We start from the raw sequence: 24,600 nt of genomic DNA, 5'->3' as shown, positions 1-24,600 counted from the left end.
GCCTGGTACAGAACACTATTTTCCATTTGTTTGGTGATTTTATTTGAACTGTCTCTGTTCCTGACAGAATGATGGTACAAACACTCCAAACAAGGTGAGGGGTAAGTTAAAAATTCCACTACATTAAAAAAAAACTTTGAAGCTTACTTCCTACAGAATGTTCATGCCAGTAAAACTCAAATGCCATGAACACTCAAAAGAAAGCAATAAAAACTGACAAGCAGTCAGATGTGACTAAATTTATTTATTAAAAAATTACTTGCAGTAACTTTTCTAGTTATTAGTTTTAGAAAACTGAAATGGTATCAGAACTGGGCACATGAGAAAGACAGAACGAGGTACCTGAGAGTTCAGGAGGAACATCAAAGACCACAGCAACAAGCTTAAGGGAGCGTGTGAAGGGACTGGCCACAAACTACTGCAGAAGAGAACATGCAGTCTGCCAGAAGGACACACTGTGGGAAGTGTGTTCAAGTGAGAAAATCTCCTGCAGTACTTGCACCTGTGTAAGTGTTTCTTGCAATGTCATCTTCCTGCACTGACTGCAAACAAAGTTCATTTTGCCTTAGACTTCAGGCTCATTCTCATACACCAGTGAATTGCTGCTACGCTTGTGAGAGTTTGCCTCATGAGAATAAATCTGTAACTAGGACATTATGATTGACTGGGTAAACAAGGCAGAAAAAGGCTTCAAACTTCAGGGCCTTTCATCTAATTAAATCCAGTAATTCTCAACTGCAAATAGCCATACCAAAATGAACAAATGCCACTCCAGCTTTCAGCACATTTATAATGGACAATATCAACTTGGTCAGGTTCAAAATTTGACCTACCTTAAAAAAGTAAAAATCTGGTGGGGCATGTCCTCTAAATTCTAAATATCTAGTTAAAAAAACAAACAAATCCATTTCTCATTGCCAAGCAATAAAGAAATATAAGACTGATTTGTGATCTCCTGCAGACAGGCCACCACTTTGCACTGTATGTATACATGATCCTATATAATTAAATCACATCAACACCAAACCCTATAGCTTTGAAAAAGGATATGAAGCTTGTGTTCTGCAAATGTGAGATCACCACTATTTAGTGAAGTCCTCCTAAGCAATATTAAAAATAAAATTGTTCATAAGCAATCACAAAAGATTTTATCTAAGTTTTGGTAAATTTAGATAACACTAATAAAGATAATTCAGAAAGACCACAAACATCAGGATTTACACTAGCTGACTGACTTCCCAGTCTGAGACAACTAACAAAATCAACGCAGCACATTCTATAGATGTGACAGCACATCTATATAAATTTCAGTTTTGGAAGATACAATCTCAAATTACTAGGTATCTTAAGATGTATGTTGCATAATTTGTTATGACAAGGGCCCTGATAATGTACAGTAATTTCATCTAAAGCAAGATGACATTTCAGGAGGTAAATAAGTTCACTTGTGCTGTGCTTCCACACCTTCTCTCCATATGCAAACACAAAACACAGACTAAAATCGTTTGTGTATAAACAATGAGTAATAGCAAACATTAGAGATTCATAGGAGAAACTGAAATAAACCTTCACTGTGCAGAACACATGGTGCTTTTCAATGCTTACAGATAAGAGCTGCTCACAATATTATGCCATGTATGACAAAGTAAACAGACATCAGAACTGAAGGAAAATATTTATCTTTTGAGCAAAAAAATACAATTGGCTAACATGTTGCAATATAAGCTATTATTAAACAAGGAAGTGATTTGAATGTTTACTTCTACAAGTAAATTGAGTGAGGGTGACATTTCATTGTGTTAATATAGTGCTGGAAGGCAAGAAATGTTTATAACACACTGTTCCATTTTGGCCAATCACTTCCCTCCTTAATTTCTCAGATTTTACTGATGTAAAATACAACATTATAGACTCATTCCTTCCATTAACATGATTGCCAGTGATGGCATTAACTTATTTAATGGCATCTGTCCATATACCACACTTCTGAAGCTACTGACATATACAGAGCAGCATAAATCAAAAACTTTTGTGATGAAAAGGACTAGATGTTGAAGGCTTATATTCAGGATGAACAAACCATCTAAGTTATAACAGAAAATGCCATTCAGCTTTTCATTAAGATTGTCTTTATTCATAGCTGGCTAATGCTGGTCATCTGTTAAGAACTATACATGCCACTACTAACCTTTATAGCCCATATGGACTGCTCCAAAGGATGAAAGAGTTTGAAGCAAAAGCCATCTTTTTTAGAAGGCCTCTCAATGAGTTCACAAGCATTCAGGAGCACTGTTCCTACCCACTGGCCATTTTTGGGGGTTTTGTAAACAAGCAACACTCCTGGTTTCAGTACACACCACAGTTTGGTCCAGCTTTTCAAGGTGCCCCGAATCTAAAAGAAATAGTTACAGATACAGCTCAGTGAAGCTAATACCAAACCTATCTCCCTTAACAAAATGAAAAGTAAAATGAAATTATTTATTAGGTTTTATTTCAAGCCAAGTTTATCAGGTCTATCAAAAGTTTACCCAGGTTTATCAAAGCCAATACCAAGGTACAATTTCAATGCTCACTCTTCTATTCTTTGTTGATTAATACAAACGGGTATGCACACATCCAGATTTGTGAAGTATGGCAATTCATCTGCAAAATTAAGTAATTTTACTATCAGGAACATATTTTATCACTAGCATGAAGACAGGATAATCTTTGGAAACAAAGCTCCTCTAAAAAACAGGGCAGACCTCAGGTAAGAAAAATCGGATATTCACAAAATAACTCAGATATACTTAAAATTTCTTAAACAAAACCTCTTATAACACTGTTGGCTTCAACCCATACGTGCAATATAAGATCCCTGAATTTACACATCTGATTAGACTGCTTGCATTCATTCTGTTAACCCTGGATTTTAATTACTTATGTGTCAGTAGGACTGAATGCCAACTTGACCTCTGAGCAAGGTTTTAGCCTGTTTACAATGATTTTTGCAAGCACTGGAGAAACTTTTCCAGACAAGCTATTGTTTGGAGATAACTATAAAAATAGGTAACAGATCTTTTTCTTGTACAATTTTGAAGGAATGTATATATAAATTTAAGGAATTATATAAAAATATATAAACTGCACTACTGTCGATGACACTGACTGCTACCATGGAAAAACTAATTCCTCACCTTTTGCACCAGTATTTGAGGACAGTTAATTCTTAAAAGAGGAAAGGAAAATTACCAGAAATTAATACACACAGAAATGTCTATTCAAATATCTAATATGATTGAACCACTTTCATTACTGTTACAGATGTAACAAAGCTTTAATTCAAAGTGTAAAATACAAAGTATAAAATAATAATCATAAACCAAACTCATCTGAAGTTAACGGCTATAAAGACAAGATTCATATGGCCATGGTGACTGAAGTGGGAGCTATGTTCCTCTATTATTCCCCCAGGATGTGAGCACAGAGACCCTGGATTGCACTTAGCAGCTGCTGTGCTTGTACAAAAACATTAACAACAAGTAAAAGATTGAGCCTTTTCTAATCTGGTCAGAAGGCAGAGAACAGCTGCTACGTCTTCAACTCAGGTTTCACACTTGGATTCTGACCTTCAACCAGTCAGCCATAACAATAACTGATGGGTCAGTGATAGTGCTAAGCAATTCTTTAGTAGCTCTCTTCTTTTCTTCTCTGTAATTTTTCTTTTGAACCTGTAAATAATAATAAAAATATTTAAAATGCCACAGCCATAAACCAGTAATAGGAGCACAAAAAGACATCTATTAATACAAGCTGAGAAAAAACTTGCTAAATTCAATTGTAATACAGACAGAGAGAAGTATCTCCCCCTTTTAGAGGCAAATAATGTTATGTTTCTCCTGATTATCTACCAAGGAGTGGAGTTTGGTCTTGCTACAACAGAGGAGGAAGAAGGCAGCAGAATAAACAGAGGTACTACGAGTTATAACTTCAAGAATTTGTTGTTTCATTGCATGTAGATGACTCAAGGTCCCTGCCAACCTCAATTATCCTATAATCCTCTGTATTATTCTATAATCTTGAGCCATTTTAAAGACTGTATTACAGAAGCCCATACTCAAGTATCAGTACAATAAGATTTGAAGAGATTCAACACCACTGCTTCTCACAATGCTTAAATATTTCATGTAAGTCTCATCACTATTTGACATTTCTGTCTTCTCATTTGAGAATATGCTAAAACTTATAGACAATTAAGAGATACTTGGAAATTAATTCACCTTGAGAGATTCTTTCTTTGTAAGCTTGCTTGAAGATAGAGATATGTCCTTCTCGGAGCCATTGAAAAGCTTGGATTCAGACTGAAATTCACAAAATGTGTAATAAATAACAATGAAAGACATAAGGACATATTACTCTTGCGGGCACTCTAGAAAGTGTTTGAAGTGCACAGTTGTGTTTGTAAGCTTCCAATTTCCATTCACTTCTTTACTGTGCCTCTCACTTAACAAAACCACAAATCACAACTTGTAACATGAGCTGTTAACCACCTACTTATAGAGTATTTTTTCATAAAAGACTCCCTATTTTTATGGGAAAGAAGGCTGAGATACCTCCAGAAAAAGCTAAACTGTATACAGTAAATATTTAGCCAACGCAGCTTGTACTTGGTATGTTCCTGTCTTGACTGGTCAGGCATTTTAGGAGAGAGAGAAGGTTTTAGGAGAATCTTAATGTTTAAACATGACTCATTCCCATGTTCCAGTGACATACAAATTGCAACATTTTCATTCATATCTTGACAGCTCCTCTGAATGGATTGTTATAGAGGCACTTACCCCATGACCCATGAAGGAAAATACAGCTTCTTCAGTCTAGGATTCAGTGCTCTATAAATTATCAGAGTACAACTGACCACCAATGGCACTCGTTCTGCTCCTTCCTCCCCAATCCCACGCTCTGATTACTTTTTGCAAATCATCTTCAAGAAGCTCAGATCACAGTGGCGATAGACAGGGGAACAAGAGTCAGGTTTTTTCATGAAATCCAAGCCCTTGTTCATGGCAAGACAATATGATGCCTCAGTACCACATGATTTCTCCCTCCTGACCCTCCCCACAGCTTGTAAGGTTCAAAGTTTATTTTTTGGCATCTGTTGAAAGGGAACTAGAGCCACTGAGGATTCATCCTGGGATACAAAGCTCAATAATTAAAAAAAGGGGGGAAAAAAGAAAATGCATCTGTCACAGAGTTATACAGAATGAGCATGTCAACTCTTGCAACTCAGAGAACATTGAGCAGGTATCCACTGTATATAAACTTCAGATAAATTATGAAGAGTTGCATTTCTTTGTGCACTGAAATAAGCCTGATGGACCTGAAGCCCCTGCCTAGTCAAAAAAAGAAAGAAAAGAGTGAAAAGAAAGCAAGCAGAAGAGGTAAAGGAAAATGGGAGGGAAAAGAAAAGGAGTGAGAAAAGAAAAGGGAAGAGAAAAGATAAGGGGACAGAAGAGGGGGAAGGGGAAAGAAAAAGAAGAAAAAAAAAAATCAATGTAATCTAAACCGTGTAAATTCAAGGACAGTTTAAGAGAACTGCTTCTCTAGCTGTTCAACATTTCTGACTACTCGTTTCAAATCTCAGACTACAATGCAAAGTCTATTCAACAAATTTCTACTTTGGAATACTATAAAATGGCAGTCAAAAAAACCACAAGTTTTGACAAAACTTACTGCAAAAATAAAGTGTACTTGAGCACTCTTTTTCTTAGCACACAAGTTGCTCAAACCAAATAAATAAAAAAAATTGAAGATTTACAAGTGGAACAAAGCAATGTAACTTTGATCCTACTTTGATGCCTTTAATCCAGAACAGACTTTACAGGAGTCTACTTAGATAGTGTCAAAAAAAAGTGCAGTAACTGGCAAAATGTAATTTTATCTCAAAACCATTTCAACAATAAGTAATAACTTCCATATACATCATGGAAAAACAAAGGAAACCTCTTCATTTTGTATTAAAGATATGTTCCTAGGTCTTAAATTTTAGCTTTAAGACATGCATACAACTTGAAATTTAATTCCTCTGTCTAGAAGTTAAAGGAAATACAGTACTTTAAATGTAATAACAGAAGAGGGAAAAATGCTTATCACTGTCACATAAGAAGAGGCAATGAACTCGTTATGCAAGCTATCATGGAGCAACTTCAGTAAAACATTCATAAATATTCTAGTTGCTCACTAACAGAAAGCTAGTGCAATCTAAAGGTCATGCATATAAAAGCTCCAAACCAGTATCACAGGTTACAAAACCTCATCTTCCCAGTATTTTACTTTCAAAGTTCATTAATATGATACTGAATAAAGAACCACATTTACCTGCCCAACAGGTTATGAGACAGATCAGTGATTCGGATATTTTTAAGCTAGTAACTTTCTCAGTGTTACATCCACACAAAATGAATGGGATAAAAATTTAAAAGAAGAAAACATTTTAAGAAAAGCTACTGCAAGTCCTAGTGTGGTACATAAAGTACCAGATCCAAGACTGCTACTTTATGTCCACGGCTGTGACAGCATCTTCTGTTAATATGAAGTTAATTTCCGAGTTATAAAGGAACTACTAGTCTTATCAAGTCCCACATACAGTAATTGCAAAAATAAGTATGAAGAAAAATATTTTAGGAGAAGTAGGAAGGAATTTTGGTCTCATCTTTAATAGCAGAAAGACACAAACAGAAGTAATAGGAAAGCACCCAAGGAATTACAAAGGACAAGAACCAAGGAAAATAAACATAAGAAGAAAAACAAATTGGATAGTCAAAGACAAATGATTAATAGAGTCTGAAATAAATCCAAGATAAGAGGCAGTATGAACTTGATTTCCTGGACCAACATAAATATTTTGATCAGAAGGAAGCTGGATGATAAAGTATGCTTCCTTGGTGTGCCTGACAAGTGAGGCTCTAGGATGCTATGCAGCTGCATGATGCAAAATTTTGTGCCTCCAAGTCAGATGCAATACACCAACAGCTTGCAATGTTTCACTGCACACCACAGAACTGCTGCAGCAGCTGCAGAAACTAGCGTGCTCATCCCAGTGCAATTCTGATGACACCATTTAAGCAGGAAAATGTTTTATAACCTTTAACTTGCTTTGATTTCCTTCAACATCTCTTTAATATTTTTCTTTAAGGCTCTGACACATGAAATACCACAGAAAAATCTGTCAGGAGCTGGAGTTCAGTCTCCTGGGGGTGGGGCTGCCTCTGTCCAGGGCCAGCTCTGACAGACTGCAGTTCTGACCTTGCAGCACAGCCATGGAGAGAGCTGGGTGTGAAAGTGGTGAGAAGCAGGCATCTCCCCCACCTCCCTTGGGATCCAGCTGTATAGGTCAGGTCCTCATCTTCCCATACAGAGCAGCCCACGCTGGCTGCACCCTGACAATCCATTCAACTGTCTCTTACTACATTTGCCTCTAAAAAACAGTGGATGTCCTAGCAGAAAATAGAAATCCACGCAGCTGGGTAATTTAAAGCCTTTAAACTCCATCCTGCAGCAATGCCTAAATAAGAAAAACAAGTGAACTTAGATCACTTAGAGCAATGATCAAACCATACACCACCACCCCCTCCACACAACGCAGTCCTTTCCTCTTTAATCTTCAATGTCTTGAAGAGAAAGAGACATCTGTTTTATAAGTCACATATAAATATTTATAAGACACATATAATTCCACATCCTAAATACATAAAAATCACTAGATAAAAATACAGTACATTGATAAACCAGGTACTTTTTTTCTGACCAAAATTTTCACACACTTTAAGAGTTACAATAGGTCAACAAATAAAGAAGGATGATTCAGAGAAGCCTATGCAATCTCCTAGAACTGTCAGCTTCTATAACTGTAACCTACAAATCTAAAAAGATTTGGGAAAGGAAACAATAGCCATGCTTGATTTTTCTCTATGCTACTATGATGACTTTTTATATATCTCTCATCATGTGCCTAATATTTCAATACCATCGGAAAAGGAACACTTTATTCTGAATAAGAATGCTACTGGGAGCTACTGTTGACAAACTCCTGCAAGTAATCGAGATCAGAAAAAAACACAGCTCTGGAGAGAAAATACCTGGGATCACTACATAAGAAGAGTAATTTTGGTTGCTCAGGTAGTTCACATTTTCTTCCTTTTTAAAGTTTAAACACCCCAAGATGCTATGGTTTTGGTGACTGCAGTGTCCATCCCCAACTCTATTTTGGACATTATCTATTTTCATTGCATCTCAGTGAGCCTTTTCCATCTTGAGACTACACTATGATGATTACGTATTTGCCTGGCTTCTGCCTTTTAAATTTATATTATCAAGACTACCAGAAAGCACAAACATACATAACAATTATATCAACTTTGGCATTCTACTGAGAAAGCTTTTCTTTACACTATCATTGCCTCAACAAAATAGGCCTTAATACTTGAATTCTGAGGTATAGAAGCCCTTGCAATAAACAGGACAACAGATTACACTTAACCATGTTTTACACTGACAGTTTAAGCCACTAAACCAACTCTTTTCCAATTACAGTTTCTTTACATTCTTATAAGAAGCTTTGCTACATCTTAGTGAACAGCACATTAATCTACAGCATAGAAGGATTTTAAATTTTGTTCCATAGAAAGAGAGTCTCCATTCTTCTTTACATGTGACAATGCAACATTCCACCCTAAGATGACAAGAAGACGACTCCACATTTAATTTTCACTAATTTGAACTGTGGATTTTCAGGTGATGTTACCCTGATACGTATATTAAGAAATTCCCTTTAATCTTTACCATTGCTGAGTCTGAAGAGTAAACGTCAAGATTATCTATAACAAAAGTTAAATAAATTTGCATTTAATTAAAAATGCACTTGAATCCTTTGCACACTGACATTTTTATACCCTGTGAGGAGGCTGCTTTCCTTACCTTGCTTTTTGACATGGAATGTGCTGTATCCTCTTTGATTTGTGAGACATCATCCTTCCCTTTGTCAAAACCTTAAATAAAAGACAGCATTGTTGCAAATGATTTGAAGACATAACATTTGATATGAGCTAACCTTTGAAATAAATTTGCAAATTGTGTTCAGCATTAAAAAGTGCAAGCAAATTGGATTTTCAAACAACACATACATTCCAGTCCACCACAACAGTTGAAAGCATATCAGCTACTACAATATGAACTAATTTAATACCCACTAAGAGGTGAGAACAGTCCACTGTATTTGGATGGTGATCCAATAACCTGACCAATTGTAAACATGGTATTTTTTGGTAGAGTGTGTGTGGCTGGTTTTATGTGACTGGTTGGGCTTTTTGTGCTGATGGTTGGACTATGATCTCAGAGGTCCCTTCCAACCACGATGATTCTGTGATTCTGTGCAAATTTTTTGTCTTTTTCTTTTCAGATTCTCCCCTCTCTGCACACATGCAAGCAGAGTGGAACACTAAATAAAGACTTCCTTCACTTCTCTAGCTAGAAATGTGTTAAAATAACGCCTATGTGGAAGTTAAAACACTGATTAAGATCACTAGTCAGTTTTTTTTGCAAGCAAATCAAAAGGCTTGCTTACATTAGCCTTGAATTTATACTTTCAACTTAATACTTCAGAAGTGTAACTGCAAGGCTTTTTGAAATCCCACATTCATCTTCTGTGAGTGACTCACACTAAAAACCCCCCACTTTCTCAGGATCCAAAATGCAAAGTAAGACAAGGGCTGTAGCCAGAATACATGTGACAAGAGAAAGAGGGGTTCACAACTGGCATCGATGCTGCTGTGGAGCTGCCCTCAGCCACAGATGAGGATGTTAGGTTCTCAGTATATCTTAAGGAAAAATAATCTACTCTGGTTATGAGATAGAAAAATCTCAGTGATCCATTTTCTTTGAAGAGGTTGTCAGTAGCATAATGTTTTTATAAACAGGAATAAAACAAACTGTGCAATGCATTTGTCTAAGTAAAACTGCCATCATTTGCATGCCCCCCAGATAGAAGGCAGGGAAACATGAAGCCATACATGAACTTCAGGAATAACCCACGCAGATGAAAGTCTTGCATGGCTCTGACAGTGGCACCCTAGAGCTTTAGCCCACCAGAGGTCACCAAAACAGCAGATAAAGTGCAAAAACAGACACCAAAAGCTCTTCTGAGCTTCTCTTTAAACATGTTCCGTCTATGAAATAGAAACTAGTATTTAATCTCTAAAATCAGAAGGTTTATCAGAGAAACAGCTTGATTTCACATGCTTCAGCGGAGTGTGTGGGGAAAGGCTCACCTGTAGCAATGTCGAGTACTTTGTCCAGTGTCATATTTTTAATTATTTATATATTTTTTAAATTAGTATCTTCACCCTTCCACAACTTTCAATACCCAGAAATTCCACGGCAGGACCTAGATATGTATCACAGGATGTGTATTCCCAAGATGAGTATCACAAATGCACACCTTGGGAAGTTTCACTAAGTTATAGAGGCATTAGGTTGGTCTTTGAGTTACATAAAAAATCCAGGATTCTTTTCATTTTGGCCTGATAATCTGGTAACCTGGCAATCAATTTTGGTGGTTTTTGTTTATATTTATTACAATTTGCAGAAATTCTTTTTAAGATCAGATTTTTAAACATTATATACTGCAAAACAATGATATTTCATGTTATGCGTATACAAAGAAAACCTTACATGCCTTTAGAGAAAGAAAGCTTTACGTGTCTTTACAGAAGCTCCCCTGTGCACAGTTCATTAAACCCACCCTTTTGAAATTCTTCGACATACCTATGATGGGTTTCTTTGGCTAATGAGAACCTATAACACAGAAGACTACTTGACCATGGGGAAGAAGTACCTAGAGAGGCAGAAGATGGTTAGTACTAGGGAATCTGGAAAAGCCCCAGAAGGCATGTCATGATACAGAGACCAGAAGCCACATTTCCTGTATGACACCAAACACAAAAGCACATTTTCTACAAAAGTAGACATCAGGTACTGAAACAAAACAATGTTGCTTCAGGCCTTAGACCCCGGACCTGTCTTAGTTCACTGAGAAGATATTAAATTTGATGCAGTCTTAGGCCAACACATAACAGAATCATAATGATGAGGCCTTCTCCTCACCCCCATGTCCAAATTGTCAATTAGGAACAAAGTTCCACTGAAAATGCAATGCAGGCTTTTTCTAATGGCTTTCCAGTTTTTACTTGCTTATTTATATGCACATACAAAAGACTTAGTAAAGGAAACCAAGAAGAAAAGTGCTACATCCTGATTGTTCTTACAGAAGAGAGGCTATAATTCATACCTTGCTTTCTAAATCACAACAACTTTAAAGGCTTTACAAATCCTTATCTAGCACACATATGCTTTTATTTTCATAAACAAGCTTTTCATTGGTGTAACCCATGAAAACAGAATGAAGTACAGTGTCTCAGAGAAACTGACCTGAAGACCACAGCTCAGTCACGTTTCCCTAAACTTCACTTTCTTGCCTCTAGTAACTCACCCAAGAGGTGTGTATGCTTGCTGATTTATAAATATGCCACCACACCCACTGCTCCCTCCCTTACACACACAGCAAAAGGCTGTTTGAGGGTTTGCTAGAGAACCCAAGTCAGGGTGTTAAAAGGTCCTCTAACACCTTAGAACAGCTTCATCTTGGACCGTGAGAAAATGCAACCAATCAGCCTCACATCCCACACCATCTTACTCATAACCCTCCTCTCTGTAGAAGGATGAAACTCACTCAGAATACAGACAGGAGGCTTTTGGCTTTTGTCCCTGTGTGATAAAATGTGCATTAAAACCCAAACAATCGAGGTGCTGATCCAGACACAGTCTCACCCAGTGTGAGGATGTTTTCCAGGAAGCCTCTGTTAAGATGGAGGCACCTTAATACCATTAGAATTCTTACTTCTTCTGACAAAGGAAATTTGTACTGAAACATCACAAAAAGCTATATATGGGCCCAAGCTGAGGATTATATTTACTTTGCCATGGAAATACTTGGTCAAGGAAAGAACAACATGAAAACAATTATATTCAGAGAACCAACATGAGGAAAAACTGTTTTACTCCTTCCTGATACCAATTACGGACAAAAATTTCTCTATGGATTTCTAACAAAGACAACAGCACAGCCAAGAGAACTGTGCCTCTACATGATGATTTTATTGCTATTTGTAGTTTTATTAATCTCAAAAGTACGAACAAAACTGACCAAAAAAAGTCACTGAAGTCAATATCTGAAGCAGAGACTGCCAGGGTATTAGAGGCTAGAGGCTTCTAATAAGAAGAACGTGTTTCAAATTTTTCGGTGTTTATCAGCAGCAGTTTGAAGCTAAATATTTTAGCTTATTTACTGTCTACTATCCAGTAATTAAATCAGTAACTTTTAAATAAGATAACCTAAGCTCACATTCACAATGCAGAAACTCAGAAGTTGAAGATGCAGTCCCTGTCCACAGTTTTCCTCTATATTGTATCTCTTGGATTTGCCTATAATTTTCTCCCTAATCTCATAACAACAATTTTCAGAGTTAGAGGACAGCAAGCCAGTGTAGTTTGAGTAAACCTTCAGACCTGCAGACTGAGCTCCCAGTACCACTGAAGAGACTTGAGGATATTTTTTACTTTTTTTTATTTTAAGCACAGGTTGCACTGCAGTGACCGCTACAACAGGTCTGGACATGTGATGAGAGCAACACTGTATCTTAACAGACTTTCCCTCAGTGTGACCTTCCTTGTCTTAACATCACAGGCCCCATGGGCTCTGAAAGCTGATCCCAACCCCCGTGTAGTCAGCTACACTTCATGGTATGACCTTAGAAGCCAAGGGAAACTGTCCATTAGTACCTTCCCACTGAGAGAACTCTGCAGGTCCTTTCAAAACTTGCAGGACAAAATCTACGTGAAAACTCATTATTAACTTTCAGACAGACGCAAGAGCCTGACAAATACATGCAACTGGAACAACCACAATTCTACATATGCAAGATGCCAATGAAACAAAACCCAGTGATAGTTCTTTAGAGACTGAGCTGGAACATGCTATCTATACCAAAAGAAAAAAATCCTCCAAAATGTTCTATTTGGCAAAACCCGACAAGTATATACACTGCAAGGTTAGTGTTAAAGACTCTTTGGGATAAAGTCCATTGTAAGGTACATCTTAAAACTGTTTAGTTAAGAAATTTCAATTTGAATCATAACACAGGTATCATTCCTTAAAGTCATGCCCACAATCTGACCCTTCAATCAATCCTGAATGAAGGGAAAAGCCAAAACAACACACATAACATCTCCTACATCTCAAATATTGGTTTGGTACCTATCAACAAATATAATCTGCAATTAGGATACCTGAAAAAAAAACATCAGAAAAAACATGTTACTTTTTAATGTCAGAACTATTTTATCCAGAAAGAAAGAAAGTATTACTATCCACTAGAGGCTTTTTTCCAACAAACAGCAGCATCAGTAAAAAAGCAATGCAAGAAAAGATCACAAATAGCAAGCCAAGCAACGATCTTGCTGACTTCCAAATGAAAAGCAAGAAGCAGACTGATTTGATTACTAGTGTGCATATGCAGTTTAGAAGAACAAGTAATGGAGCAGAAAAACTATATGCTTCTGGAAGAATTTTGAGCTATACTTAGTGGGAGATGTCAATACTGCTGTTATATAATAAATTCAGAAGAAAAAAAAAAGGAGAAGTATTTTTTTAAAATGAAAAGCAAGAAAAGTCTTGTAATGTATTTTCTAATGGTCTCATTTTCTTTTGCAAACACCATATAAAATAAACAATAATAAACAAATAATGCCCTCACTGTATCTCTGTATCAGTGTCCTTTAGACAGGCAACAACTACTCCCTGCTTAAACCAAACTGGAAGAGTATACTTTCCAGCATATTAATATTGTTTAAATTTTGCACATACATGGAAGATTCTGAAAGATAAAACATTTTTTACTTATATCTTGACACTTGACTTCTTTCATTAAACACTGTTTTCCATTTGTTCTGCATTTTAGAAAGACATTCATTATCCACTAACAGACAGCTATCAACTTCAATGTAGAATCCCATACAGGAAGGAAGCATATAGGAAACAAATCCCTTTTTGTTTCAGTAATTACCAGACCACATGCATTTATTTTAAAGGTAGGGAGGATCTGTCTTGTTGCCAGCTCCACACTTCAAAGGTTTGAGATCTTTATTTAATGAGCAGTTGAATAAAACTCCATGTTAGATTCTTGGTAGAAGGCTAGTCATTTCCTGAAGTGAAAGGATATGTTATAGGGTAAAACATGAGGTTTAATGGAATGTGGTGTCCCGCAAAACTGCTCCCAGCTGTCTGCTGCTCCAATGATTCTTCTGCCAGCCAGCAGCAGCCAGCAATGCAGAGAGGAGCCTGACTGCCAGCCTGCAACCTCCCCTATGCTCTGCACCCCAACTCTTTCTATGGCTTCAGAACCAGGGTTTGCAAATTGTGAGCCATTCTGCAGAAGGCATAAAATAAAAAGTAAAATATATTTTAAGCTCGGACCCCCCCAGGCATTCTGGCTCCATGGGACAATGTCAAGTGTGTATGCGCACACGCACAAGACAAATCACATATACAGAGTAATTCTGGTAAGAATGTACTATTTCTACAATGTCCCCCTTTCAGTAAGAGGTCACCTTGTAATACGTCAAACTTTCCTGAAATTAACTACTGAAATGCAGGTGCCTGTGTCAGAAGTACACATTACGGACCATTAAACTCTAGAAATTAATTTCAATATTCCAGTACTGATTTTCAGATGACAAAAATCTGAGCAAAAGGAGATTCAAACACTTTGTGGTGCTAAATGTCTTAAAAATCCTGCACTTCAGTTTAGCAATGCTATGCTTTTAGCCCTAACTCATTCTACCTCGTCATTTAATGTCAAACCACTCATGATAAGCATGCAGATTCTTTAGTATCTGTAGTTAAATTAAAATAATCTGCTGTACTCTACTACTTTAAAGCAAGTCCATTGGGGGGGGGGGGAGTGAAAAGTACAAGGAACAAAGCCATTTATAAACCGTATCACAGAACTTCAGTCATGTAAGCCCAAACAACCAAAACAAATATTCCGGTCAGTATCAAATACACAAATGCCTTTTAAAGAGAGATCTGCTGCAGTGTGACCTAACTTACATACCTGCCTCTCTACAAATCTTGCAACTACAAAGAACTGTTATCTAAATGCATACCAGCAATATTCTTCCCGATTTCTACCAACATCTGAGTACTTACTTTTTCCCTTCAAGATGAAAAATTCTGAGGTGTAAATTACATTCACTTCTGTACATTTTAACAAATGCAAGACCAAAACAAACCTGGTAAAGCAGGAGAGAGCTCGTTATATCCTCCAAATGAAGCATTCCGGACAAGCTTTCGGCCATCAGCTCTTGGAGAAAAGACAGATGAAATCCCAGCACATGAAGAAAACCTACGTCGCACTGGACCCTCTTCCTTCATGAGTTAAGGTGTTTGTGTAAGGATTATGTTCTCTGTGAAAGCTGGTTAGCATTAGCTGGTTGGAACAAGGGTGCTGCAGTAATAGCCTTTTACCTCACATTCTGATGAGTGAGATACAAAAGAAAAAAAAAAAAAAAAAAAAAAAAAGAAAAAAAGAAACAAACGAAGGGCACACATGAAAAATGCAGTGAAGAGACAGAGGCTGCCAAATCAGCAGCAAGCCAAGCAATGCTATACTCCTCTTGTCAAACCCGTTAAGACACTTAAAGCAGAATGGCTTTGCTTCAGCTCCTCTTTTCCACAAATACACTGCATCTCATTTTTTGCATCTCAGTTTTGGCCCTGCTCATCTCTGCTTTCTAAGCACACAAAAATGGTATTATTTAGGTTTTAAGGATTCATTAAATCAAGTTGTTTTCCCATTAGTCTTTCAAGTCCCAAATTTCTATTGCACAAAGTGCAACTCATGAGCTATGCAGCTGCCCTACTTGATACAGTGGTGTACAACAAAAATCTGAAAAGAGAGCAATGCTTTGTGTTATGCAGCCATGTCAAACTTTCCTGTCTAGGCACTTTACTAGATAGTTTCCATCAACTGATTGTCATGGCTTCTGATACTTCATTTCTTATTTTTATTTAAAAGGTGAGGTGTTAAGTTTTTTCTTCTCTATGACTCCGTCATATTGAGATACACAAAGCAGCCTGACTCCTCAAAGAGTTCCACAAAATAAGCTCCATAAAAAGGGTCTTTTATTATTAATACTCCAAATATTTTATGCAATGAATAAAACACTTAATAAACCAACTTTAAAATTTCAAGATAAAACATCGCAGTAAATAGTGCTTCATCCTAACTGCTCTTGCTGCAGCCACCAGCATAAAGCCAAAAAAGCCCTCCCTAACATCCTTCACCTACTGCTCAATAGATCAGCTGCTTCTCTGCCCTAGTAATTAACCAAGCATGGTCACCCTTTTCTACATGTGGGATTTCCTTCCTGTCAACTGCTTCTCTGCTGATCCCATTTCTCCCATTACAATTTATTTCTGACAAAATATGGTTTGATGGAAAGCAGAAAAATAAGACACTAAGAATTACCTTGAAAATAAGAAGCTGTGTTCTCCTTTACTTCATACTACAGGTCTTCTGTTCTTACAAAGTGAAACATGCCACAAACTAAACCAATGTTAGTGTGAATTTGATCAATCATCAAATAATACTGTTTATCCAGCTGCTCGGGCAAAGAAGTGTGCTTACTATTTGAACCTCAGTAAGTTTAGTTCACGTTGGTTCAAGGATAATGGAGTTGCCTTAAATATTTTATCAACCCTATGAAAGCTTTTAACTGTGCAGAGTGTACGTGCATTGGGACCTATAGATACATATGCTAAGACACATCAGGATAACATTGAAAATAATTATTTTGATTATGAAATGTAATAGCTTCCAAGATCCTATGAATCACTAGAATTTCTTCATGCTTCCTAAGAGACTAACAAGTCCCAAGGACATAAATGTAAAGAAAAAAAGATGTAACTGAAAAAAACAAACATGATCCTTCAATAGAAACCACTATATGCCATATGCAATTTTCACTTTTTTGTTTAAGAAGTGAAAATCTCTATTCACTTGAGCACAGGAAGGGAGAAAAACTGGATGAGCATTCAGGCCTGTGCCCATTTATCCATTACTGTGCCTCATATTTTCCTCAACTGAACCAGTTCTTGTTCACATATCCCAGAAGAAAGAGGAAAACCAGCTGAAAAATGTAAGGAGTGGAATGGTGGGACAAGGAGGAGGAAATGTGAGGGAGAACATCACTGCTTCCCCCCCCAGACCTCCCCTAGTAAACACAGCTCCACATCACCTCTCCAAATCTATCTTCTTAGCTAAAAACCAGATCAAACTACCTTGGTCCAAATCTCTTAAGAATATGACTTTTATTTTTTCTAATTAAAATCAAGAAAAAGCTGCAGTAGAAAAAAAAACCTCTTACACACAGAAGGAATTGTATCCTCTCATTACAGACCTATCTTGCCCAGTTAATGGGTCTGTTATCTCAAGTTTCAGAGTCAGCAGTATGACCCTGCCTGGGAAGACTCTGCCGACACTGGTATCAGGACATCTCTGTGTCCTGTATCATACTGGCAGGGTCGCACAGACTGACAGGAGGCTCTACCACCAGCCACCCATGCTGCTTTGTCTGCGTCTGCCTCCAGCCACTGTGCCAGCCAGTTCTGGAGCCACTACCAAACCTGACTCTGCCAGCCTACCAGGTTCTTCCACAATAGTCTTCTCTGCCACCTTATGCTCATTTTTAGCAAAAAGCCCCGAAGTTTTTTCACTTATTTTTCTCCATGTCCTCTCAGGTCCCTTGATGCTGTCCAAGGGAACAGATTTAAAATAATAATAAAATAGATGTCTTTTCTCCTTCCTATGCCTTTTCTGTCCATGTTGAAATGAAACTGAAATCTTTGTGTAGATAAAATTGGGAATTTCAATAAGGCTAATGTTACCTCTCTCTGAAGCAATCTCCCAACCAAGGATGCCATTACTCATGAATTCGGATTAAGTACCTTCTGCTTTAACTCAACAGCAACATAGGAGAGGCAGACTGTATGCTATTTGCCAAAATATGACTATCTCACCACTGCTAAGGAGGGGAAAAGAAAAAAAATCTAATCTAAGCTTCCTCCTTCATCTCCCTCCCCCCCAACAAGTCATCTTCATATTTCACTTAAATCTGCAGTGGTAAAACAGTTAATTACATGGTTCAACTGTAAAAAAAACACTAGCTCTGCACCTTTTCAACAGCTTGTGATTTATTATGCCTGCTGATACTAATATATATATATATGCTCATTTGCTTCAACTACTTCAAAGCCATATACATTGCAGGAGAGGTAACTCACACACAACCGAAAGGCTGTTAGATCAAAAGGACTCTGTAAAACTTAAGAAAAGTGAGCATTCTTCTCCATGGTGTGATTCTAAGATTAAGTTTATTGTAACACTTGAGTATAAGCCTGTGATATTAAAGGGGTTTCTGCTCCCCTTACACTCAGTGTCCAAAGTTCTTAGAAACCCTTTTAATTCCTTGCAATATATTTGACTCCTGAAAAGACACAGAGATACTTTTAAGTAGTTGGAAGTGCTTTTATTTGCCTGCTCTGTACATGACAATGGCATAGTGCACTTCATTAACCCCACATACCACACCAAAAAAAATAAATTGTAAAATCCTTTTTTGTCGTCTCCCCTCCCTGAAAATAACTTCAGACAGAACAGGGAAATCTACTGATAAAACTGGAATTAGTATCATTCATTAACTGACCTTAGACTAACATCCTAGGAAGCTGTCTATCCTTTTGATATCAGTCTCTGATGCCTTAATAATTGATATACTTAGAAAATGGACTGACATACACACCTTCAAAGTTCACAGTTTCAAAATATCCACAAATAGAACTACAGCCAAATCCAACTGCAGAAGCCAGAAATTGCTGAAAGCCTGTAGAAAGCATCTGCAGTCTAGACTAAATGCATGAGGTGTGTGCCACAGTTCACCTGTACATGAAAAAATAAGACTCTACATAACAAAAGTGAAGTACTTCATGAAAGCAGGCACTAAACTAAATATGCCACAAAAAGGGAGAAAAGGTCTCTTAGTTTCTCCGTTTTATATAATACCTGAATCAGTTGGAAGAAAAAAACAAAACGTTACTGAAATACTTATTTTATCTATCTGGGTGGAGGGAAGAATCTATTCTCAGGCAATCTGTTGCAGATCCCTCTAAAGGAGGACAATTTATCTGTTTTATGCATTTTCTAAAGGACAGCATGCATTTCTCGTACCAACCACTCAATCAGAGCTTCTGATTGATAATAATAAATGCTGGGTAAAAAACAAATTCTAATCCCATTCTTAAGACATTTTTCCAGAATATTGCCTGGGGCGAAATTTAAATCTCAGTATACAGAAAAAAGGCAAATAGAAGACATATGCCATTACAACAGCACATGAACACTACTTTTAACAAAGCCTGGTTTTAGTTTTAAAACTTCTCTGCAATTGAAAAATATTTATAGCTGAAAAAAACATGGACTTATAAAAAAAGACCTCTCTGAATGATACAGATATGAAATCCAAGCATGGAAATTGAACACAAATCAAATACATTCTGCACTATCCTACTGAGGAATTTAAAATGTAATAATCCTTTTAATATGGATTTTTAGAAGTTTTAAAGAATGAACATATTACACAAACTAATACTGACACTATTATACGACTAAGAGTAGATCTAAACATGGAAAGTAAAAAAAAAATCCATTTCCCCTTGGAGGCATACAGGGGAAACCAAAAATCTTATTTAATACAAATTCTGTAAAAGCTATAAGGACAAGTAGGAGGAGACAAAACTGATGGAAGCTTTTTAGACTTGCTTTCCAAGTCTGACAATAATTTGCCCTGACACCTTGACAACACTATGTTTTCCAGAAGAATTCTCCCCCAACAAAAGATCATAAATAATTCTCTACATGTAGTACAGACACACTCTTCATAGCATGCAGGAAACAGAAAAAATAAACTGCTAGACCATCATACCTATAAATTAATTTTATCCAGGACCTAATATTTGCACATGGACTTTAAGTGTTTTTAGCAAAGAGAGTATTAAAGATATACTTGCCTTCAGACACCAATATATGATTCAGAAAAAAGACATCTGAACCACGAGGCTTCAAGCTGTGTCACTAGTTTGCAGGGCTACGTTTCTTTCACCAAATATTCTTCTGTTTTCTGATATTTCCAAGTGCAGTTTAGCTGAGGAGGAACCCCAGAGGCATGCCTGAGAGTGGTTATGAATGAACACCAAGGCTCCCAGTGCCCTGTTGGCAACTGTACTTGGCTGCACTTCCGCGCTTGCTAACACTCCTGCCTCAGCTCCTCCCACCCAAAGTAAATAGGCCTGCTCACTGCTCAGGTTTCAACAGTTTTCATCTCAGCCCTTATGAAATTCTCAAGGTCACAGTTCAGGTTCAAGTAGGCCAGCTCTGCAGAGATTGCCATGGAGAAATAGAACTTGCTTAAGAAGTTTCACAGTAATGAGTCCTGCTGTGCCTTTCAAACCCAGCACCACACTTCCATAAAGCTATAACCCACACAGAAGGGAGTACATGCAATTTACCCAAGCCACAAATACTGGGTGGAGCAGCATTTCAGAAATGGTAACTTTTAATAAACACACAATGAATGACTTGCAGAGAGGAATGTGCCAGCATATGCATTACAGTAAGAAAGCAGGAGGTCAAGATAATACATTCAGGAGACTAACTTCTCTCAGCAGAACTTAAAACACTTCACAAGAATTCAGTCTGGTAACACAACCAAAAATGAGATTATCTAGGGATCAAATTCCTTCCTTGATTACTGTGTCCAGAACCTCACTCACATCCCATTTGAGATGATCATCACTAAAGCTATTCCTAATAAGTCACACAGTTTTGCAGAACTAGGGCTTCACCTCCATGAGGTACATTCTGTCATAAAACTGAAAAGTGACCACATCAGTTCCCTCAGCAGTACAACAGACTTTAGTCCAGAACCACCTAAAGAAGTGAAAGACTACCACTCCACAATGCTCTCATACCCTGTTGATTACAAAACACTTCCTTGTTGTCAAAAGACAATTTAAAACACCTCCCAAGAATACAGCAAGAGAGATCAAGACTCTCCAAGTGCAAGGGCTTGCAAGGTTTTAGATAAAACTCCCAAGCAACAGAAAGCAAAAGCCCTATCATTAGATGCATGTACTAGTCAGAGAATGTGTCTAACTTCAGAAGTAGTATTTACTGTTAATGCTGGAACTGTTAAAAAATAAGCTTGTCAAAGAGCCTCAACAAGCATCCTAGCAGTTTGCTCTCTAGTGTTGAGACAATGAGACAGACTTAATGGAAAGATGAAATGAGGCAAAAAAGCATTATGTGCTTAGCAATAGGTTAATTTTACTGTGTCAAGATAATAAATTATTTAGCCATTCTTCAGTTTCTCTATTCAAAGGATAGATAAAGGAGGGAAACAGGAGATTGCATGAAGTTACTTGCATGACTGTGTTTGTCCTGATATAGAGAGTAAAGTCAAAGGAAACTTGAGAAGAAAACCAGAAATCATTATCAAAGATTAGAATTAATCCAACTATGCAGGAAATGGCTTGATTTGGAAACAGATAGATGGGCAAGAGTTCATCATCTGCAAGCCAAATACCACTACCAAAAAGCAGCATTAACATTTTGAAAGTGCTAGCTGAAAACAAAGTGGTATCTGGTATTGAAGCAGCCATCAGTATTCTACCAGTGGAGTTAGAGCCTCTCCCATGCTCAATGCATGTATCTGCTTAAAATCACAGGCATGCAGGATTTCTCTCTCCAGCTCCAATGCAGCGCCCCTCCACTGTGGCTTCAGCCTCCTGCCCTCACCTGAACAAACAAGTTCTTGTGACCCCCTGCCAGGAACCTGGCCAAAGGACCAAAGCCAAGTGCCCATTTCAGGAAGAGTTACTAAGACTTTGAAAAGGCTTCGAGTTCACTGACACAGAGCTGTATCTTCCCTTCCACTGGAGCACAGTAATCTGTCTTCCTCTGACAGCTGGTAAGAGGAGATGCACGCTACGTCTCCAGAGCTTCTTGCTTGCTAACCATCAGAGAGCCAGAACAGGGGTGATGAGAGTCAGGAGCTCCAGGCACTTCTTACCACCTGGTCAAATGTAATGTGATGCAATTGCAGCTGTCAACTGAGTCAAACCCATGACACAAATGTTTTTAAAGGCTGCAATTTCTAGAAATCTACATTAAACCACCTTTAACTTGTTAGCTGCCTTGGGTAGACAGGAATGTTCAAGTCTTGTATGTTTTTATCATTATCACTCTAAAAGCATCTCATCCCTTCACTTTAGTCCTATGAATTAAAATCCCAGTATGTCCTTTTTATGTTTACTCCAAAGCAAACGAGCTCAGTACAGTAAAAAATGCCCTTAGTCTCTCGCAAAACCAGCTTCACCTCCCTCTTTCTATTCACTGTGATCATTATAGGGAGACCCATAACTCTGCTTTCCACCTCCCTGCACTTAAGCCATTTCTATTTCTCAGTCACATAACACAGAATACATTTTTGTCATTTTGCAAACTTTTACTGATTTCCCTCACTTTTTGTATATGTTCTAGAAAGAAGTTTCTAGACTCCTTCACTGAACAGCTCACTCAAATGGATCATTTAGTATGTTCGAAGCACAGAGAACTACAGAGGTTTCATTGCCTAGCAGATAAGGCACAAGCAAACTAACAATGATCTGAACATAAAAAAGTACAAAAAGGCAACAGTAACATGCAATACACAGCACTGACAAGTTAAAAGACAAGACTAACTTGGCAGACGATATGCAAGGACATACTACTGCTCTACTACTACTCTACTGGAAAGGAGTAGCAGATCCTGTTTCTTAGCTAAGCTCAAGCTCCTTCTGGGCACACACTCCACTGCCTACCCTTATTTGACCAAATGACTTTAAAAAAGAAAAAAGGAAAATATATTTTAAAAAAGACAGTAAGAACCTGTTAATGTGGCTCCAAAATTTACATTAATTTTACAATTTCTCCTCAATCTTCATCATTATAACATACTTTTCCAAGGTATTACTCACATTTTCACCCTGTCTGCATCTCATCAACGTTTGGAATAAAGATAAGAAAAAAACTGAGTGCTGATGTTGGGGCTTATTCATGAGCCAGGAAGCTTGTCTGCACAGGTCATTGTTATCCACATGAAATACAGAAACTAGGGCTCCAAAATCATCTTATCTGCTGAGGTGTAAGCCTTACACTATTAAATATAGCACTGTCAACACAAACACCTCTATTTCTTACTGTTTAGCTTTGGATGATGCTCATCTGAAAACCTGCAATGAATGTTGGCAATTATCCATTCTTTCTTCATGTGGATTTTCACTTCTGCACAATCTTAAAAAATAAGCCACAGATTACCTCCCCAGCAAGCAAGTTACCAGCAAGTTAAAAAAAAGAAAAACATTTCATCATATGTACTTTGGAACATATACATGAAAAGGCACACAAAGAACAACAGCACAAACTCTCATTAAATAAAGCCATAAACAGACAACATGAATACTGGTGAAAAAGAAAAGTCAGACCTTTTCAAACATTCTATTACAGAATTTTTACTAGTACTATCTTAACTAGATTTCCCTCTTTACCATAAGTACAGCTCACCATTATTTAAGCATTTATGCTGTTTTCATTAAAAAGTGTGAAATCTTTGTGACTTAGAAAATACTGAAATCCTTTTCTAAGGAGACTTCTGATATCTTTTTCATAAATTTTAAGCAAACACTTTTTCTCTATTAATCCATTTTATCAAATAAATAAAGCTGTATCCCAGTGTAAGTCTGAGTTAACAAGATTTACAAGAATCCAATTTACCAGGGATAACTTGTGTAACAACATAAACAGCTTATATAAAGTGAGAAGAGTTCTGCTCTATAGCATCTGAAAAGGCAGTCTCAGACTCCATATTTTCCATGTTCATTTTTTAACTGTAATAAAATACTTTTGTCAATGATTCTTTTTTTTCACACTTAAGTAGGTTGAAAAATAAAAAAACAACAAAATAATATTGATAAAATTAGTTGTTTCAACTACAGAACACAACCACAGAAAATGAGCAAAATTACCACTGTCCAATCTATATGCCAACTTCCAGAATGGAAAGATGTTTTAGCTGTCCTAACATCTATATGCACTACACTTATGAAAAAAAAAGGTCTTGGTGAGTTTGCAAGGCCACAGCAGCTCTCTAAAGAGCTTGAAAACACATGTCACAAAAGTAAGCAAGACTTTATGGCAAAAGTTAACTCCCTGCACTCATTAAAGTTCCCATTAAAAGGCTACTGAATTATTTAGGCCCAATTCTAAGTCTGACAATTCTAAATAAAAAATTTAGCAAAAACCACAGTGCAATCATTTAGTATGTTCGAAGCGAAGAGAACTAGAAAGGTTTCTTTCC

At 37.2% G+C, this 24,600-nt stretch overlaps 1 protein-coding gene across 1 annotated transcript in view; it reads right to left on the bottom strand.

The window, feature by feature from the left end:
• The window catches only part of OSBPL8 (oxysterol binding protein-like 8), a 55,489-nt gene that overhangs the window by 21,004 nt on the left and 9,885 nt on the right, over positions 1 to 24,600 (bottom strand). The window contains exons 3-6 of the mRNA XM_010003065.1: positions 8,953 to 9,023; positions 4,260 to 4,340; positions 3,609 to 3,710; positions 2,189 to 2,392 (exon numbers count right to left, since the gene is read on the bottom strand). Coding sequence (XP_010001367.1) covers positions 2,189 to 2,392; positions 3,609 to 3,710; positions 4,260 to 4,340; positions 8,953 to 9,023 — 458 coding nt within the window. The remainder of the gene's footprint in view (positions 1 to 2,188; positions 2,393 to 3,608; positions 3,711 to 4,259; positions 4,341 to 8,952; positions 9,024 to 24,600) is intronic.

Source organism: Chaetura pelagica, unplaced genomic scaffold (genome assembly GCF_000747805.2).
Source record: "Chaetura pelagica isolate M959 unplaced genomic scaffold, ChaPel_1.0 scaffold288, whole genome shotgun sequence".
NCBI classification, from domain to species: domain Eukaryota; kingdom Metazoa; phylum Chordata; class Aves; order Apodiformes; family Apodidae; genus Chaetura; species Chaetura pelagica.
The sequence above is the reverse complement of the archived record's forward strand: the minus strand, read 5'-3'. Positions and strand labels throughout refer to the sequence as shown.